This window comes from Setaria italica, chromosome III, assembly GCF_000263155.2.
Source record: "Setaria italica strain Yugu1 chromosome III, Setaria_italica_v2.0, whole genome shotgun sequence".
NCBI classification, from domain to species: domain Eukaryota; kingdom Viridiplantae; phylum Streptophyta; class Magnoliopsida; order Poales; family Poaceae; genus Setaria; species Setaria italica.
This window is the reverse complement of record NC_028452.1, coordinates 6236120-6256050: the sequence shown is the minus strand read 5'-3', so window position 1 is coordinate 6256050 and position 19931 is coordinate 6236120. Positions and strand designations below refer to the sequence as shown.

The window sequence follows — 19931 nt, the reverse complement described above, 5'->3', positions numbered from 1 at the left end:
CAGGTAGACAAAAATTTTACTTAATTATTATTAGTTCGTAAAATAGCTAAAATCATCCCTGAACTTTCTAGGAAGGGTCAAACTCGTCCTTAAACCTTCAAAAGAAAAAGGGTCAATATAGTCCCTCACCTCTTGCTTTTGAGTTAAACGCGTCCTTTACTGACGTGACGCTGCATGCTGGAATAAGACGAGTGTGAAATATCTGTTTTGCCTTTGGCTCTTGCATAATGGCGGATGGGACCTACATGCTAGGATTTTTTTTTCTTTTTCTTTTACTCCTTGCATCTCTGGCTTCAGCGGTGGTGTGGGGGTGGTCAGCGGCGCAGGGGCATCGACGACCGGGACGACGGAGCAGCGACTCGGAGGGGTCAGCTGTCGGTGCCACCGAGAGGAACATGAGCAGCATAAGAAGCTCCCGGTACAAGGGCAAAATGGACATTTCACTTTCATCTCGTGCCACCATGCAGTGCCACATCCGCACAGGGACGTGTTTGACAAAAACGAGAGTTGGGGGACTAGATTGACCATTTTGGAAGTTCAGGGACAAATGTGGAAAGTGGAAAGTTTAAAGACCTTATTAGTTCTAGCTAGTACGTGCCAACAAACTTCGATCGGGTGGGTTGCATGGTATGGTACATGATGAAGGGGGCTAATTAACATGCATGTAACAGTCTCCATGGTGCGCGAGCGAGTCTTATATACACTTGCACCACAAGGATTACAAAGAGGAAGAATGCATTTGTCACCGGTCAGAAATCATATGCCGGTTATATTGCATTAGTTACAGGAAAAAGGGGAAAGTTGCAATAGCAGAGTCGGGAAAAATAAGGGCCATGACGCATCGTGATGAATACTGATCAATGAGTGAGTGTATAACATCAGCATGTCATAGCACCTGCAACAATCAGGTGTCCACTTGTCAACCACACGACGCATGCAACACATAAGGCATATGTCTTATCGTTTCTATACTTTTTTTTTGGTTAAAATTAGTAGCTAATCGCCTAGCCTCTTTTGCACACCCTATCTATGACCATGTCACGGGGCACGCTGATGTGACGGTTAATTAACCACCCAATTGTGCCTCTAATCGCGATCCCCCGGTCCAGCGTGTCGCTGTCGACGACACGGCGTCTGGTGACGTGCCGTCCACTGGTCGGACGTCCAGCCCCACCGTCCGAACCTGTCCAAACTGTCCGGTGAGCCCGCCAGCATGTGCGAGATATTTTCGGGCCTTTCCCTTTTTTCCGCGGCGATGATGATAATACTCCTTCCGTTCCTTCCGTATTTATTTTAATTTTATTTGAAAAGTCAAAATATCTAAAGTTGGACCAAATTTATACAATAAAGTAGTAAAATTTATGATATCAAATAAATAATATTAGTTTCTTCATTAAATATATTATTTATATATATTATTTATAGTATACCTATTCGGTCTCATAAATTTTTATAATCATCTTTATAATTTTGATTAAATATAAAGTGGTTTGACTCTTCAAAAAAGTTGGAATTTGGAACGGATGGAGTAGTTGCCTAGTTGGTGGTTGGGGATTCTTCCATTTGGGGCTTGTGTAGATTGTCGCGAGATCTCCTGAGGCTTATGCACGAGTTTTATTGGATTGCTACAATATTTTCTTCTTCTGACACTACTGGTAAACTCAGCATTGATCCTCGAACTTAGTACTGGTTGATTGGATCTAACGGCTAGTTCTCCAAGAGGCTTCCGTGACCTCCTTTACTATCAACTTAGCAGTTCTGGTTGCGCAAGAAGTTTGGAACCGATACTGAAGAAAGTTTCCGCAGCAGCAGTGTGAATCGCCTTGGTCGCTTCACCGGGGCATCGGGCATCGCCCCTCACGCCACGGCCAAGGATAATGAAGCTCAAAGTCAAACAACGCTCGCCAGCATGGCACAGCACAGCGGCGCACGAGCGAGCTTCCCGAAGCTAGCTGGGGCATCATATGGTGCCATGGTGGTGGGCGCCCCACATGCCCAGCCGCCCAGGGATGTTCTTTGAGCTAAATAACCAGTCAATGCAACCACCACATAAGAACTAACCAACAAATGAAAAAGGACTCCAAGTATAATACTGTACGTAATAGATAGGTAAGGTCAAACTGCGTCGACGACGACGTGGCCAGGAAGATACGGCGGCTGCAAGCGGGCTGATGGCCGGCCGGCCGGCCGGACGGCTCGCCATCAGGACCGGACCTTTTCCTTTCTCATGACTTCACTCCGTTTCCAGCAACTTGATTCTCGGTCCGTCGGTCATGGGCGGACGTACGACCAAGTTAATTGGAACGTCTGCCGTAAGTACGCTGGAGCAGATTGAACTCTCTTCTTGACTCCAAGAATGCAGTCACAGGTCGTCTCTCTCCCAGCAGTCTTCTGCCCAAGCCCAACAAAAAGGATATATGGTATACCTGAGCCGTGTCAATCAAGCAACGGACGTTATTCGTGTGCCCTGCTGGTCAAAGATTCAAATGTGCAGTCACATTTTATATGCAACATCTTTCATTTTGGATTTATTACCTATATATACCTCTATATTAAAGCAGGGCCCTTGGTACTGTGCACTTTCGCTGACATATCGACCCCGCGATTTCAGTCTTAAAAAACAAATCTCCCCAAGGCCCTTGGTACTGTGCACTTTTACAATCTCTCACCCGGATAGTACATAGACTGGCATTAAAGCCTGGAATGTGCATCCAGTTTCTCTTACCAAGTGATGCTGGCACACTGCTTCTCCAGAGTATATGTCATATGGCTTGCTGCTACCAATTCTTTGTCATGACCCAAAAAGAATAAAATTACACCGCCTACTTGACCTTTAATTTCGATGCTCATCAAATCAAAAGCTTTACACTTGCTCATTTTATTAGTGGCAACCTTTCATGCTTCTTTTTTTATTAGTGGCAACCTTTCAATCTTCACCTCGCTCGCACCTAAGCTGCTGACCACGGCCCATAGACTTCACGTTCCGGCCTCTCTTAATCAAGTTTGGGCTCTCGGGCGTCGTATGTTGTCTGGGCTTCGTATGTTGCTTCAATTTCAATGATGCGGCACCAACATCATCATCATCATCATCATGGTGATTTGAACATGGGCCGCATGATGACATAAGCCCATGACTATCAATGGCACGCATCAAGTTATACATACGCCTAATCGTCACATTGTCCATGTTGCCTGCACGCGTTTGCAGCGACGACAGTCGGCAGCCTTCTTCTGCCACGTCGGTCTACTGCAATGTCGCTTCATCCACAAACGACATCGGAGGCGAAGGCAACAATTGGTGAAGTACTCCACTGAACAAAAATTGTGCATTACTTTAATACTTACCATCTTCACCGGCGCGTCGACGCGCAGTTTCAGGAGACCACCACAACCCAGACTGCAGCCGCCGCTGTTCCGGGAGGACGCCAAGGCAACTGGGAGTTGCGACCTCAACCGCGCCGCCGCTCGACGGGAATCGAGCGCTTTCACGACCCTTGCTGCTGGAGCAGAGATCTGGCCTAGATGAACGGAGCTTCCAGGATCCCGAAGGCGCCACAAGGACGGCGACGGCTGATTCCGGAGCCCCAGGATTGGTCAGGTTCTTGGTGTAGTTGCCGCTGTTGCTGGTGAGGTAGAGCACGCCGGCGGCATTGAGGCGCAAGGTGAGGTGGAACCCGATCTGGAACGTGCCGGTGTCCCAGTACGCGGCGGCCGCGACGCTCTCCGTCTGCACGGGTTACATGATGAGGTTGCCGTCGTTGGCCTGGTTGGTGGCAGAGACGCCGGAGAAAAGCTGATCGCCGGGCGCGAGCTCCTGCCCGCGGAGCAGGGTGTCCGTGGGCGCCGCGAAGGTGGACCATACGACGGTCCCGTTGGCGCCGTAGAGCACGGAGTTGCCATCGTCGCGCATGGCCGCGGCCGGTGCGGCGACGCTCCTGTCCTGGCCGTCGGTGCCGCTTCAGACGAGGCGGCCGTCGTAGGTGATCCAGAGCTTGCCGCCCGTGGTCAGCGTGTCGTTGCGGCCGGTCGTACCCCGCGCCTGGCTGAGTAGGCCAGCTGAGCTGCGCTGCATCTGGCCCGCACAAGCTCGACTGGACGGCTCGAAGGCCATGTAAATAATATTTCCAATCCAAATTAGGGGGTCATTGAAAATATTTGGATCGCTGACTATTTCCAATTTAGGGGTTGCATGTAAATAATAGGGGAGTAATTTGAAAATATTTGAAATAAAATAAATAGTTTTATCATGCGATTGAATAATTAACATATGTGTGCGTGGATCATTTCACATTGATTTTTTTTTGCCACGAATGCCATCATGTAATTCCATCCAGACGGCGGAGGTCACTAATACATTTAGGTCCCAATCTCTTGCATACATGTCAATTTCCATGACTTCATCTTCATGGCTAAATTATATGATGTGCTAATAATTCTTCTGAAGCTGGCACAGGAAACATTAACAAAACCTTCTGAAGACAAGGTTTGTGCTTGTGTTGAGCATCTCTGCTCCATGTGATGTGTGAGCAAGTTGAGCTGATGCCGCGCCCCCTCCGACCTCCCCGACGTTCCTCCGCGTCGCCCCCTCCGTCGTCCTCCGCGCCGCGCCTCGACGCCACCACCTTCCGCATCCTCACCTCCGCGCTGTGCCGCGCCCGGCGACCCTCCGCCGCCGCGCTGCATGCCCTACCTCCTCGTGGACCCAAACTCGCGCCACTGCCCCGCGGTCCTCGCTTCCCTCTGCCGGTGCGCGCCGCCGCGCCCGCTAGGACGCGCTGGCGTTCCTGGACGACATGCGCCGGTGGGGAGTGCCACCGGGCCATGGCAGGATGGAGCTTTGCGGCTCCGGGACGATGGCGGAAGGCGGCAGCGGCGGGCGGCGCTGGAAGGATGGAGAGAGAAAGGGACCACCCGGGCCAGGGGCTTATATAAACATTTAGGGGCTCATTTGCAAATAATCGGATCGCGATCAATAGTCGCAATCCAAATTAGGGGTGTATATGTAAATAGTAGGGGGTGTTTTGAAAAATATTCGGATCGCGATTATTAATCACGATCCAAAAAGGGGTCTCTTTGAAAAATTCTGGATCGATTTGGAGCGGGCGCCATGGCCGTCGGCGTTCTCCCCGAGCTCCGTCGCCATACCTCCCACGCGAGCCTCCGTCAAATTCGCGCGAACTAGAGCTGGATCCGGCCCCACCGATGCTGCCGCGGCGGCGGCGCCGCATCGATCGAGATGGCGCAAAGGGCGGCGGCGCCAGCCCCTTCCTTGGCAGGTACGCGCGCCGGATTGGAGCGTCCCGTCCAGCTGCTGGAGTTGCCTCCTCGTCTCCGTTCGCTGCATGATCCGTACCTCCGTGGAATTGTCTCAGCAGCTCGCTGATCGTCTCAGCTTCCCAGCGAATCGGAGGTACGATCGCTCGCGTACAGAGCTCCCGTCGGCGGCGGCGGCGACAGAACAACCAGGCCCGGCCGAGGCTGAGGGGCTGCAACATCTCTACAAACTAACACTCGGGTTGCCGCCGGCAAGCGCTCTGCTTCCCCTGCTCCCGGCCCCGGCTGTCACGCGCGCACGGCCTCATGCCGTGGCTGGCCGGAGTGCCGCCGCGTTCCGGCCGGCCGCACGCTGCGTCCGTCTCCGAACCAAGCTTGTTTCTTTGGCCGGTCGTGCAGCTGGCACCAGAGGAGATAGAGAGAAGCTGAATGAAGAAGATCAAGTGATATGTGGAGGATGACTGCCTATTAGCATCGCCTCCTTCTTTTGTCTTACCAAACTGCAGCTATACGATTAACTAGCATACACTACATCCCAGGCTCACAGCAACACACAAACAACAAGAACTGCTACACATACTCTAGTACCATCACATGAACAACACACACGTACACAAAAAGAGAACTCAATTTCAGCAAATGTCATGAATCACTGGCAGCCATCGCCTCATCACTATCGTCATAGCCCTTCAACACCACATTCTCCCCGTTCTTGATCCTCCTCATCCTGTCCATCACCCCGTCCATGGTGATGTCGAAGGCGTCCCTCATCTCCCCCTCGAACCTCACCCTGGTGTCCCTGTACAGGAACCTCGGGATCATCCTGATCACCTCCTCCCTCATCTCCGCCACCTCCTCGTCGCTGTACCTGCTCAGCTCCTCCTCGATGTCCACCCTCCCTTCCAGCACGTCGTCGGCGTTGAGCAGCACGTAGTACCTGCGCCGGCCTCCGTCGCCGTCTCTCCCCGGCTCCGGCTCGTGCCACCGGTACTGCGCCTCGAGGGTGGACGCCCGGTGGAAGAAGACGGGGATGCACCCGGCCATGACGGAGTCGATGGAGGAGCGGCGCATGAACGAGTCCCCCCGCGGCTGCAGGCAGAACCGCGCCGAGGCGAACAGGGCGACGAGCTTCGCCGCCGTCCGGCAGGTGATGCTGCCCTCGAGGCCGTGGCTGCAGTCCACCAGCCCGCACCGGCCGCGCGCTGCCGCGGACTCGCACACGTCGAACACGCGGTCGCGGATGGCCAGCTGCCCCTTGATCCGCCGCGCGCCGGCGAACGCGAACAGGAACGGCCGCGGCGCCGCCCGCGCGCGGGCCTGCCACGCGGCCACCTCGCCGGCGGAGGTCGGGTGGAAGTAGCTCGGGTACGGGACGGCGATGTCCCGCGGCGCCCAGATGTTGGACTCGTAGGTGAGCACCGTCATGTTGCCGGACTCCGGCTGGCCCAGGAAGTTGTTGCCGCACCCGCCGTCCCCGCCGCCGGGCTCCCGCCGGAACATCCACGTCGTCTTGGCGGCCACCATGAAGTGGTCGCGCCCGCCGAGCGCCGCCCACGTCGGCTGCGACGACAGCCACCGCAGGAACGCCTCCGACGGGCCGTCGCGCGCCGTCGTGTTGTACCCGCACAGGTGCTGGTGCAGCTCCAGCGCCGGGTAGTACGGCACGTACACCGCCGTCGCCGCCGACGGGTCGCCGGTCAGGCACTCGTACCGCCGCATCCAGTTGTGGAACATCACCTCCAGCGCGTACTGGTCCGTGCTGTACCTGCAACACATACACCTTGTCATGTCAGCAACCGCGTCTCCGGTCGTCTCACAAAACCATGGCCAATGTGCTAGCGTTATTAGCTTACCATCCGGTGCTGGGGATGATATCGGTGTCGCCGTCGCTGCCGTTGCCGGCAATCTTGGGGCCGAGCCCGGCATTGACGGTGATTGCGCACCAGCTCCACATGTCGTCGAACAACGGCGAGCCGGGAACGCAGTCCCTGAGCATGTCGAACCGCGACGGCACGTCCAGCATGTACACGTACCGCCCCTCGCACGACGGCGGCGGCGGAGGAGATGACGACGGCGAAGGCGACGACGCCACCACCGACGACGTCGACCACCGCTTGTCGTCAGCCTCGACGGCGGGGGCGGGGAGGAAGCTGGCGTCCAGCGCGGCGGGGAGCACGACGAGCGCGGCGCGGCGGGGAGCAGCGAAGGAGGAGGAAGAGAGAGCGACGTGGAGGTACTGGAAGTGGAGGAGGCAGGAGAGGAGCCATGAACCGGCGATGAGGAGGCAGTAGAGGAGGTACTTGGGGTAGTGAGCTTCCATGGCTGGAAGATTGGATTCCTCCCCAGCTTGCTCTGGGTTTTAGTAGGGGGACCAATGGAGGCTTAAGGCAATGAGCTAGTATTATTACAGCCCCTTTAGTGTGTAGTACTAGGGCTTGTGTGTTGATCCCTATTTTATGTGACCTTTGACCATGGACATTGCATACAACTAGCTAGTGGTGCATGTGTAAGATCTTTGGGCAATGTACCTAACTATGTGTTTTTTTGTGTGTATTTGTTGCGTGTACGTAGAGTGGTGTATAGTAGTTTGGATCCAAGTCTGACCTTGCCCCTCTTTTGGTCTCATTGGTGTGCCTTCTGTGTTTCTGCAGTTTTAATCAATTGCTGGCCATGTGATTGTTTATATGGTAGATTGATTGTTATATGTGGTGTGTGATCTATGGCCACTCGTGTGGAGCATGCTGACATCATGGCACTTGTGGACTAGATTACTGTTAGACGCTAGTGATGTTTTGCAGTTGTATTTGGTCATATCATTACTAGCTCATAAGTTTTTGGAATTAGAATTTTGCAAGAATATTGCAGTTAGCTACTTAAAAGATTCGAAGCACAATGTTTGAGATTGAGAGTACCTCTGTATTTTCCCTATTAAAACAATTTGAAACATGAGCTATGTACGATCTACAGATGATTATTATTTTATGTAAAATAGATGATGAGTTACAATATTTGGATACACGAAGAAGATGGAAAAAAAACTATGATTTCCTTTGTGAATACGCCATTAAGATCTTCGTTGGAACTGTGAGCATATAAGATCGCGCGACGAACAGCTAATCTAGTGTGCGCGCGCGTGAACTGTTCCCTTCAGGTGCACTTCTTTACTTGGAACAGTGTGCCTACTGTCTCCTTCAGATGCACTCCATTTCGTGCAGAAAGATCCCGACGCTTCGTTAGATCCGAAAACGAAGCTGGGCTTCTCCCAGAAGCTACAGTCAACAGTGTTCTTGCTTGTGCTTCAACTCTCAAAGATTACGAGGCATTCCTATGCATGCAACAGTATTCAAATCCCTACCCTGCAATTGACTTGAGTTGTCAGTCTGATTTGCTCATTGGGATTCTCAGCAGGCTTCCAGAGGATCAGTGTAAAAGATTCCAGTGGCTATTAATATGGAGATTATAAAAATGATTACAAGTTCTTGTTTCCATGCCTGAGAGGCCTAGGAGTTGATTGAATATTTGGGGGCAGATTCGACGGGCTCCGGCTTCTTCAACCATGCTCACAAGTCCAAGACAGTGTCTTGGGTTTTGCTGATCCTCTCGCTGACTTTCATAGCTGGGGCCGGCCTGGGGTGCCACGTGCAAAGCACCAGGAGTGTGTATAAGAGCTGTATGGAACATTATAAGTTATCAACGCTTTATTTTTCTCCTTGTTGGATGAAGTGATTGCATGGAAAATGGGAGTGGATTGTGCCCTACTTGCAAACTCACATCCCCTGTGGATGATAAAGTGGGCCCGGTGAGTCATGGCAGATGAAGGGTCCAGTGACGGATTGGTCCCAGCCTCTTTCATGGAGATAGCCTCTCTGATGGGCCGGCAAGTCATCGCTTCGACTTGGATAGGGTATCGGCTTTCTACAACTTGGGTTTCTGATATCTAACAAACCCAAGCTAAAAATGTCTTTGCACATTGCAAAGGATCTGTTGCTGTTGGTATTTCTAAGGGGCAGATAGGCTGGATGGTCAGTCATCGATCCAACCACACGAGCCTGGGTATGGACGAGTATGCAAGGAACTTGGCGCAAATGAGTCCATAGGATTGGAGTAGCACCACTGATTCTGGACGGTTGCAGGTGGCGGAGGAGTTCGAGATGGTTCAGATGGTGGGTGGTCAAGTAGCTCTTCTTCGACCAATATATCTTGTTCCTTAGGTGCACTTTCAGGACCTTTTGGCACTAAGGCCCCGTTTGGATCATTGGAATTGAATTCCATCCTAATAATCATAATTTAGACACAAATTAATTAAGCTAATATAATTGTATGTGGAATATAGTTGTATATTATAGTTGGTGATATGGGAGAGATACTTGTATGCTGCACTTCTACTATAGAGAAGCGAGTCTAAGAGCGTGCTATAAGAATTGAATTCCATCTAATAACCATAATCTATAGAATCAATTTCCATCTCCCACCCCATGAATTTAAGATAGGCTTATATCTAAACTTTGGAAAGTTGTGGAATGCCACATTCCAACATAAATTAGCCTACTCCATTAAATAGATTCCAATTCCTTGGACCCAAACGGGGCCTAAAGGATTTTTGGCATCAGGAAAGATGATAAGTTTCCTCCTGGGAATTCCTGGCTCTTTAACGATCTCATGCTTCCTGCAAAGGATCCAGCATAATTGAGTCACTTGTGTGCAGTAGATAGCCAACAAAGGTGAGAGAATCATCATACATGCAGTATATCAGAGTTTGATCACGAAGAATGCCATCCCACGCCCTTTGAAATATGTAGCCATTGGGGTCTTCCTTTGCTTCAAAGGGGATATCACTGGAAAAACAAGGACAAACAAGGAAAAGAAAATACTGGTTTAATCAATAGATATTAACAACGGAACAGGGCCGAGGATTTCGGAGGCCTCTTTCATTCTCCAGTATAAGGGAAAACCTGGGCAAACACTTCCAGTGGTACGTTGTTGGGCAGAGCCTGCATACTGCAAACTGCATATTCTTATCATCCTTATTCTCTTTTCCATGACATGCACTACATTTATGCACATGACACAGGAATTTCAGTCCAGCAGCAACATTCTGCTCGAAAAGGGAGGCCTGGTGTTTGCTATCAGGGTGCCGCAGTTCGGAAATACACTTAGGGTGGTAAAAATGCCCACATGCATAGTTCTTACATTTGAATACCTGACAAGAAATGCAGTGGTTAACAATGAGTTCAGATGAGAACGCACATAGATAAAATTCGTCAAACATTTGGATTATATGCCAGTGGAAAAAGGAATCTTGATATACTTGTGCATCCTGTCTTTCTACAAGAAATTGAGCTGTCGTTTTTTACGCACTGTTTCAGACTTTCACAGTTGTTATTTCTTCATCTTTTCCAAATAAAAATATAAATTCAAAAGCCAGTTAACATAATCAAACATAGATGCTATGCCTACCTCAGCTCCTGATGACAAGTCTGAAGACCCCAACAATCCACAAGCAGAACACTGATGTTGCTTATACTTGCAGTTGTCTTATCAATTATCATCTGAGTTATCAATGAAAAGCATGAAGCAATTGGTAAATACAAAAGCAAGGATGAATTTAAAGAGTCAGCAACTCAATTAAGAGGTACCTTTGCTTGTTCACTAGTAAGCCCAAGGGATGGACACTTTGAACCCTCACCATGTTCTTCAGTTAGGTGGAAAGACCTCAGACATCCACCATCACAGCTGAAATAAAGCCAAGGAAAGAAGTGATAAGCATGGAAATAGGATTCAAGCCAAAACATTGCTGCAGAAATCTATTTATCTCAGTAAAAACAAAAAAATATTAATACAATTGATGGGAATATTTTTATAAGCATGTAACACATTCCAAGTCCAAGACTTCACAAACAATTTAATGCATCATTTGTGGCACTTTCCAAAATGGGGATTTTATAAATTATTGTTTACGTCTATCTGTATCCACTGGATGGGAAATAGGACAGGACAGCTGGGAGAAATGTGATGATGTGGCACACTCTCATGTGTCAGTGACTCAGTGTTTGAACTCAATTTTAATATTTATACAAGATATGGTTTATTCTTGAAAACAATAATTCACTGCACGTATAAAGGAGAGGAAGCCAAACCACTGAAACTTCATTATCAGAATACCTACCAAGTTACGTAGCCACCATCATCACAAATTGCACAGACATCATCTCCCTGCACAAAGAGCAGATTAATCTTAATGTCGTGAAATTGGAAGATTTACACCAGCGAAAAAGAGGAACATGCAAAAAAGGTTACTATTTAGAGAAGACAATAAATCTCATAAGTTTTCAAAAGAATATGTGGTGATCTGTCCGTGCAATGAACAAGACTTTTAAAAACAAAAACTCCACTTTGGGTGAACTCTACCTTTTAATCACTCCACTTTGCTCCAGGTTTAGCATCATACAGCGTTACCGGACACCCATATCCTTTTTTTTTTTGCCAAGTCAGACACCCCGATCCTGTGTCAGATTCCTAGTGGTATGTATATTGGCGTGTCCACAAAAAAAAGTGCCGAATTGGATACCCGCATCTGTGTTCATGTAACACCGGTGTCTTATGCCTGTCCTGACAAACTCATGAAAATTCTGAGATGGCAACCAGAGTTGTCCAGGTAGGATAACAGCTAGAAGGACAGAACTTGGGAGTTTTGGGGGGAGGGCGTGACCACATATGGCACTTTCATGTTACACCTTTGTTTGGGATGACATGATATTCAGCTCAATCAAGCACGTCCAAATTATGTCATGCATGTTGCTGGACAATTCTGACTGCCATCTCAGAGCTCTTGCATCGTTTTAGGATGGGTGCCTAACAAAATTCATTGTGATAGATGCAGTGGTTCAAAGAGAAATTTTAGTTTAGATGTGGTGTTATCTGCAGGTTTTTTTTTCAGCCTGCAATCCACTTAAAAGATATTCTAAAAAACATCATTCAAAATATTCTTTTTGTCACCATGGGGTAGCATAAACCGAATATCATCTTCTAAAAAGAAGCATCCACAGCCAGCAAATTCAGGTCTTTAGCATCTACAATTACTTTTACTGAACAGACCAGACATGGCAGTCTACAAACTATGTAATTAGCAACTAGTCTGGAGGCATTCAAGTCAACTTAGAACAAGGTGAAAAGTTCATCGTGTCCATAGAGATAGGGACCACAAACCACATAATTAGCCACCTCCAGTAAACATAATAACCAAACATGTGAGAACATTACCTTAGGATTTGTAGCATCTTGCAGATATTTACCAACCGGTAACGGGACATGGAGCCACAGGCCCACAACTGGTACTCCATAACTTTGTACGGTTCAGGAAAATCAGAATCTAAATGTTTGCATGAAGAACACAACTGTGCTTTATGTTCACTGATGCATAGTAATACACCTTTTCCTTTCCTAATCCATTGTCAATCTAGTATGGCTATTAAAAGTTCAACCTTTCTGTCCTAGCTGTTATATCTAAATCACAACAAGAGAGACAAGTTCACTGCACAACGTGATCGCACCGAAATCTGCAAATACTCCGTCCAAGAGACATGACGAATTTGGGAAAATCACTTTTCCAGATTGATTAGCTACATTTTGCTCATACCCAGCTGAACAAGCAAAACTGCCTAATCAATACAGCGCCACGCTTCAGTTGCATTAAAGCGAACCGGAACCTTCTGCTGCTACATAACCTATTTCCCCAAATAATAAACAGAAGAAACAAAAATAGCAGGTTTGTGAGCTCATTTACATCTTCAGGTCGCGCCTTGCGCTTCTTCTTGCTCTTCCACTTGACGTCACGTGCTCTTCTTGGTGTCTGGCGCACACGGCCTGAGTTCTCTACTCCATCCATAGCTTGTCTCCCCTCACAATCCATTTATCAGGCAGGCAGGTGTGATGCCAAGAACATGAACTCGTTCCCAGTAAGAGCTACTGACGGACCGATGAGACCCCAGCTTGTTTCTCCTCAATCCACGAAAGACAACAAATTTCTGCTAAGCCAACAAGAATCATCAGAACCAACCACCGCTCGCTACACTGCATTGCGCTGCTGGGGGCATCCATCCACGGCTAAACCCCCAATTCTAAGTTTTGGAAAACAAAATGCACCCGCACATGGATCCACAAAACCTATGGCATCAGCTGAGATCGATCGACGGCACGGCAGCAGCATCTACCCGCGGATCAGCGACGGTCCTAATCGAATCGAACCCCAACCATGGTGAAGAATTGCGGCACTAACAGGTGCGGAGAAAGGGAGATTTGGACACGATTGTTCGCAGCAAAGATCCATTCGAGCAGGATTCCTTACCAGCAAGGGATGGAATCAACATCCGGGATGCTCCATTCCGTGCATCCGGATGGCGCGCGCGAGAGAGAAAGAGCTCTCGGCGGCGGCAGTGGATGGACACTGTTTGTGAAACGCCGCCTGTACGTCTCTGTACAGCTGTCCTGGACGAGGATTCGAGGAAGATTAACCGGTTGGATTTTATGGCCTGTTTGGGAAATGGAACCAGGTGTAGGATTCGAATCCCTCTGAAGATTTGGGTCTAAATTTGAGTCAAAAATCGAGAATTTCTTAAGGATATGACTCTTTGCGAGACCCAAAAGACCTGTCGAGAAGCAGAAATGGATGAAATAATATTAGGTTTATAATTTGACAAGCTCGAAAAAAAAAGCTGATCTTCCTCTGGAAGGGAGAACCTGAAATTAATGGGGTTATTGCCTGGTCAAATGGGAAAATGTTCAGAGACCTAAAGAATATGGAGGGCTTGGCACTCTTGATCTGGAAAGATTCAGTAGAGCTTTGAGGCTAAAATGGGTGTGGTTTCAGTGGAAAGAACCAGATCGGCCTTGGGTTGGGAATGAAGCACCTGTAAATGAATTGTACCTCCAACTATTTCAAGCCAGTACGGTAGTACATCTTGGAAATGGACAGAAGGCGGAATTTTGGGGCTCTTCATGGCTGAATGAGCAGGCATCACGAGATCTTGCACCAAGTTTATACAAGTTGGCTTGGAGAAAACACAGGAAGGTCAGCGAGGAATTGATTGATTTCAATTGGATGAGGGGGCTACGGAAGATGAGTACTGCTGCTGAATTTGCCGAGTTTGTAAACCTCTGGGGGTTGCTGCAGGACATAAGCCTCAATGATAGTCAGGATGACATTGCGTGGAAGTGGACACAATCAGGAAACTACAGTGCCAAATCAGCTTATGCCATTCAGTTTAAGGGGTCCTTTTGCAGCTTCCAGGCCAAAGCAATTTGGAAGGCACAAGCTGAGGGAAAGCATAGGTTCTTTGCCTGGCTTTTGTTACAAAGTAGAATTCTCATTGCAGTTCGACTGATCTCAAGAAATTGGCCATGCAATCATGTTTGTTCTCTGTGCCAGGGAGCACCTGAAACGGCAGTCCATCTGTGCATCCAGTGCCCTTTTGCAATACAAGTCTGGCAACTAATTCGCTCTTGGACAAATCAAATGGTCCCTTTGCCGCGGACAGATGACGATATACAGGAATGGTGGCGCCGAACATTACAAGAGGCGCCAAAAGAAAAAAGAAGATCGTTGGCGGCGGTGATGATCTACACATGTTGGAATCTTTGGAATGAAAGAAACAGAAGGATTTTCAGAGGAGTCCTAGCAACGCCTCAGACAGTTGCCACCTTCATCAAGGAAGAAATTGGCCTTCGACAACGTGCTTGTGGAGCTCCGGCTCTTACATAGTTTAAATGTTTATTGTACTGCACTCACTAAGTTGTGAGCTTAATATTGAATATGTAATCGGCTTAATGTAACCTTTGAACTCTCTATTCCTTTTTTACATGATATGGCAGTGCTCCTGCCGGTTTAAAGTTTCAAAAAAAGAAAAAAAAAGCTGAATCAGTTCATCAATACTCCCTCTCTTCATTTACTCGTCACCGTTGATCTTGACTAATGGAACTATGCCAAAAAATTGTTTTTTTTGAAGTATAACTATGTAGCATAGAAGTGGCATACCGCAATCAAAATTAGTTCATCAACGTTCGATATGTTATTGAGCTAAAGTGACTAAGGGTCCACCAGTCAATATTTACCGTTCAATACTCAGAGTTATTGAGCTAAAGTGACTAAGAATTGGACCAAACAAAAAAATTAGTGACAGAATGCTTGCGTGCTTTACAAATAGTAAAGAAATAAGTTACTAATTCCAGTTGACAATACACGTGGCTTCAGAAAAGGAAAACAAGCTTTTTTTTTCGCCTGAAACATCATGTGTTATTGTCTTATTGGAGGAGTAATAGTCCCCCATCCTACTGTTTTGCTGTTCACGTAACATTGAAGAAATTTGCAGCACTTCACATCATTTTGCTCAAGATTTTTGACAAGGCATCAGTGCATCCACGCTTTCATTGAAAGTGCACCAAACTAGTTCGTTACATCAGGCTAGGTCACCAGGTTACCTATTATTAGATTCGGTTTTCTTCATGTAGTCTTTCAACCACTAGTTTGCAACACGATTCCTTCAACTTCTTGTGCACCAAAAAAAAAAAAGATTAAAAACACACCCCTCTGTTACCCACCCACAAGGCCACAACAACAATGTTCTCGCTACTGCAGCAACCACCATTTCTGCTGATGTGAGAACTTCTTTCTCCGTAGCCCTTACCTGCCAGAGCTGCAGTAACACTGGATTGTAAATCCTAAATTTCTAGGAAAGTAGTAAACCAATCAGAAATCAAATTCGCGATAGACTGAGGGATAGCTCCTCCAGCCTAAAGCTTGTACCACACAACAGCAAGGCAATATCGTCAACGAGCATTGAGAAAGGATATGATCAGATGTTTCTCATTGATCATACAGCACAGTGATTATTGGCAGGTAGGCAGGGTTGTATCTTGAAAGGCTTGCCAAATAAAAATGACACATTACAGTCTTGCCATCATATGAGCATTTATAAAAATATCTGAAAACCTCTGATTCTAAGTCATAACCAGGATCTTTAGCTTGCGGCACAATCATTGAGCTTATGGCAATCTAGTTCCACAAGATGTCACACTAACTTTCCAAACTAATCCAACAGAAAGAACAGGTAGTCTGAAGCATGTGCAAGCTACTCATTTACATGCACTTTGCAAAGAACATATTACTGTTAGGTTTATTAATAAGGGAGGGTGAGGGATGCCAGATGGTCAGTCACCAAGCCAACCACAAGTTCCTGGATATGGATGCCTAAACAAGGATTCTGGTGCAAATGAGTCGAAGGGCCCAGAACAGGAGCACTGATTCCGATCACTTGCAACTGCCGGGGGAGATTGAGATGGTTCAGGTGAGGCGTTCTTGAGCACTTCTTCCTCAGGTATACCTTTTTCATTAGGTGGATCTACAAGCCTTTTGGGTACACGGAGTTTTTTGACATCTGGAAAGATGATGTGATTCCTCTTGGGAGTTCCTAACTTTTTTATGATCTCATGCTTCCTGCAAAAGATTTCAACAAACACAATAAATCTGGAGTGGTAGCTGATGACAATAGCCAACCGGAAGCAAGGTGCGCAAATAAACACACGTGCAGTAGATCAAAATACGATCACGAGGAATAACATGTCCATCTGGTCCCTCCCACTCATCCCACGCCCTTTGCATGTAGCCATTGGGACCTTTCTTCGTTTCAAAGGGGATGTTACTGGAAAAAATGTATGAACTGTAAGGAAAAGAAAATCCTGTTTTCACCAATAGAACATAACAAGAAAGGGACAGGAGTATGAAGGAAAACCTTGGCAAGCACTTCCGGTGGTATGTAGTTGGGCAGCGTCTGCATACTGCAAATTGCATGTTCCTATGATTCTTGTTCTCCACTCCCTTGCACACAATACATTCATGAATAGGACAAGTGAATTTTTCTCTGGCTGCAACTTGGACAGCGAAAAATGAGGCCTCGAGTTTGCTTTCCGGGTAGAGCAGTTTAGCAACACATTTAGGGTGGTAAAAGCGCCCACAATCATCAACCTCACATTGGAATACCTGACAAGTCAAGCAGAAAGGCAAAGATTTAAATATATTCAAATGAGAACATGCAGGTAAAGGAATTTCTTGAACATTTTAAGCATATGTGCATTCTTTTCCTATACCAAAAGAAAAGTTTCCTTTCTTTCTTTTACCTAATCTCTAAGCAATACTGTTTGCCATTTCTTCAAATCTTTCAAAATAAATTAAGTACAAAACTCTCGAAGAAACAGGATAACTCTAGAAGCAGGATTCTGGCAGGCCTACCTTAGGTTCAGATGACAAGTCTGAAGATTCCAACTCTCCACAAGCAAAACATTGATGCTGCTTATACTTGCAGTTCTTGCATATAAAATCTTTATCATCAGCAGCAAGGATCATCTGAATTATCAATGGAAAAATATCACTATGTCAATTTTAGACATACAAAAGCAGATGCAAATTTAAAGTAATAGGCAACTCAATAGATACCTCTGCCTGTTCTTTGGTTAGCCCAAGGATTAATCTGCACCTAGATCGTTCACTGTTTTCATCGGTCAGGTGGAAAGACCTCTGGCATCCACCATCACAGCTAAAAAAAAGTAAGGTAAGAAGAGACATTCGCATGAAGCATGGAACAAGGATTTAACTCTTGTGTTGCTCCAGAAATTTTATAATTGATCTTAGCAAATATGAGAAATTTTGTAACATCAATGCAGTTGAGTTGGTAATGTTTAGAGGTTCATGTCACATTCTAGAATCTGGACATTATAGACTATTTATTGTGCATTGTTTAGGTTTATCAATGATATACAGAAATCGGACAGCTGGTGGAAATGTGGGATTGTGTCACACTGTAGGGTTTTATCTCGAGCCTACCCCCGACTTGCTTGGGACTAAAAGGTTTGCAAGGAAGAAAAAAGGAAACTGTAATGCTGATTTAGCATTGTTTGAACATAGCACGATATATAACAGAATATATGATTCGGCCTGTTCGCTTCAGCTTATTTAGCCGGCTTATCAGCCACCAAACAGTGTTTTCCTCTCACAAAAAATCAACCGTTTCAGCTTTTCAGCCGGCTTATAAGCTAAAGCGAACAGGCCCAATCTTGTTCTCGGAAACAAATTGTTCACCTAACTACTTGCATCACATTGAAGACACGTAAGTGTGAATCAGTAGATTTAGCTTGTGCCTGCACAAATATCCTGAGTGCAATGCTAGCACGAAAATCAGAAGTAAATGTCTTGTTTGATGTTCACCCTCTTTCTTTGTACAACACAAAAGGAGATCATTTGTTTATTTGGTGAGTCAAATTCTATCATTACAAATGTTGTTAGAAGCATATGGCGAGATTGAAAATTTTGGTCTGAAGAAGGCCTGGCCCAATAATAGAGTATGGTGCATGTACATTTCAAGATTCTAGATTCATGATTTAAAGTAGGTTTTGTGATACAAAAACGAAAACACTAGACACATATTCTAAACTACTTTCCTACAGTCATGATTTTGTTACAAACAATGTACCGCAAGAGAAACTAATGGTTCAAGTTTAGGTTTTTGAAGACTGCTCTGATATTATCTTGAAACCGTGGGAGTATTCAATGAAAGAAAGTGGATAATAGAGTTGGTCAGATTTTCAATTGTTAACAATTCTTTGGGAAACATAGTAAATTATCATAATTGCACATAAAGGAGACGAGCAATATAAACCTACCAAGTTACATCACCACCATTGTCACATATTGCACAAAAATCATCTCCCTGCAAAAAGAGCAGATTCACATTAACTTTGTGAACTAAACAAACTACACCAGAAGAAAATGAACATATAAAACGGTGAACTAATTCTTTTTCTTAAGCCAGTGCCAATCTAATGCAGCAACTAGAAACCCTGCACGTGTGCTTCCGCTATGAACAATTCCGCACAACAAAGCCAGAGGAAAGTCCACTAATCAAATCAATACCTAGAGATTTTCATGCAAGTCCCACAGCCCAGCAGTTATCAACATGAACGACCAAACTGACAAAGAAATTAACTGTTAGGCAAGTGGTTGTTCCCTTACATCATATCGTGGCTTGGGCTTACTGCGCTTTTGGTCGATGCCACCACCTCTCTCCGGCCTCCTAGGATCGCTCCGCGAGGTATCCACTGGAGCCATGGTCTCCTCTCCCCGCACAAGAATCAGGCGTGCAGGCTACTTGGGCGCAGATGGGAAGCAGGGACGTACACAGTACAGGACATGGTCAGATCCGAATACAAATAGCAGGAAGGGAAGGGAAGGGAATGGGCGGGCATACCCCTGTCGGATGCTCGTCGCCGGCGAAGAACTGGCAACGGCGGCGCCACTCGCCCTGTCGTCGCCGCTAGGAAAGGAAGGCCGAAACCGACCGAGAGAGAGAGAGAGAGAGAGAGAGAGAGAGAGGGAGAGGGAGAGTCGAGAAGGAGCAGGAGGAAAAATAGGTTGTGTTTGTTTCATTATTGTTTGCAAGTCGAACAGGCCCACGGCCCACAGTTCCAGCAGCCAGCCAGCAGCACAGGCCCAGTTTGATCCAGCTTGATTCAACAGAGTATGTGAACAATTTCTTTGGAACAAGTGGTACCTATCTTGTATCAGAGGTTCCTAACGTTTGGGGCCAACGTATGTGCCATTTGGAGCAGCGATG

General features: G+C 46.8%; 4 protein-coding genes across 4 annotated transcripts; all 4 read right to left on the bottom strand.

The window, feature by feature from the left end:
- Positions 1-5842: 5842 nt before the first annotated feature.
- On the bottom strand, positions 5843-7631 carry LOC101781463 (xyloglucan galactosyltransferase KATAMARI1 homolog). The gene is made up of 2 exons (XM_004963446.2): positions 7128-7631; positions 5843-7039 (listed from the first exon to the last, which is right to left on the bottom strand). The coding sequence occupies exons 1-2, from the start codon at positions 7592-7594 to the stop codon at positions 5917-5919; spliced, it is 1590 nt and encodes a 529-aa protein (XP_004963503.1). The 5' UTR covers positions 7595-7631; the 3' UTR covers positions 5843-5916.
- Positions 7632-8834: 1203 nt separating this feature from the next.
- On the bottom strand, positions 8835-10809 carry LOC101781058 (protein ENHANCED DOWNY MILDEW 2; the record flags this gene model as incomplete). The annotated part of the gene is made up of 5 exons (XM_022825196.1): positions 8835-8942; positions 9859-9940; positions 10014-10109; positions 10227-10474; positions 10732-10809. Coding segments are annotated over 5 exons (612 nt in total), but the record flags the coding sequence as incomplete, so codon positions are not given.
- Positions 10810-10895: 86 nt separating this feature from the next.
- On the bottom strand, positions 10896-13876 carry LOC111256720 (protein ENHANCED DOWNY MILDEW 2-like). The gene is made up of 3 exons (XM_022825195.1): positions 13058-13876; positions 11441-11487; positions 10896-11007 (listed from the first exon to the last, which is right to left on the bottom strand). Exons 1-3 carry the CDS (start codon positions 13181-13183, stop codon positions 10896-10898), a joined length of 285 nt encoding a protein of 94 aa, XP_022680930.1. The 5' UTR covers positions 13184-13876.
- Positions 13877-16105: 2229 nt separating this feature from the next.
- Positions 16106-19687, bottom strand: LOC101767152 (protein ENHANCED DOWNY MILDEW 2). The gene is made up of 8 exons (XM_004960705.3): positions 19566-19687; positions 19331-19462; positions 18982-19028; positions 17759-17858; positions 17555-17668; positions 17058-17305; positions 16851-16967; positions 16106-16762 (listed from the first exon to the last, which is right to left on the bottom strand). The coding sequence occupies exons 2-8, from the start codon at positions 19424-19426 to the stop codon at positions 16477-16479; spliced, it is 1008 nt and encodes a 335-aa protein (XP_004960762.1). The 5' UTR covers positions 19427-19462; positions 19566-19687; the 3' UTR covers positions 16106-16476.
- Positions 19688-19931: the final 244 nt, after the last annotated feature.

Coding starts and splice junctions, on each gene's coding strand:
- LOC101781463 (XM_004963446.2), bottom strand. CDS start 7,594: ATGGAAGCTCACTACCCCAAGTACCTCCTCTACTGCCTCCTCATCGCC. Junction 7,040..7,127: donor ATCATCCCCAGCACCGGATG/GTAAGCTAATAA, acceptor TATGTGTTGCAG/GTACAGCACGGACCAGTACG.
- LOC101767152 (XM_004960705.3), bottom strand. CDS start 19,426: ATGGCTCCAGTGGATACCTCGCGGAGCGATCCTAGGAGGCCGGAGAGA. Junction 17,859..18,981: donor AATGGTGGTGATGTAACTTG/GTAGGTTTATAT, acceptor ACTTTTTTTTAG/CTGTGATGGTGGATGCCAGA. Junction 16,763..16,850: donor CGTATTTTGATCTACTGCAC/GTGTGTTTATTT, acceptor AATCTTTTGCAG/GAAGCATGAGATCATAAAAA.
- LOC111256720 (XM_022825195.1), bottom strand. CDS start 13,183: ATGGATTGTGAGGGGAGACAAGCTATGGATGGAGTAGAGAACTCAGGC. Junction 11,488..13,057: donor GCAAGGCGCGACCTGAAGAT/GTAAATGAGCTC, acceptor CTCTTTGTGCAG/GGAGATGATGTCTGTGCAAT. Junction 11,008..11,440: donor GATGGTGGCTACGTAACTTG/GTAGGTATTCTG, acceptor GCTTTATTTCAG/CTGTGATGGTGGATGTCTGA.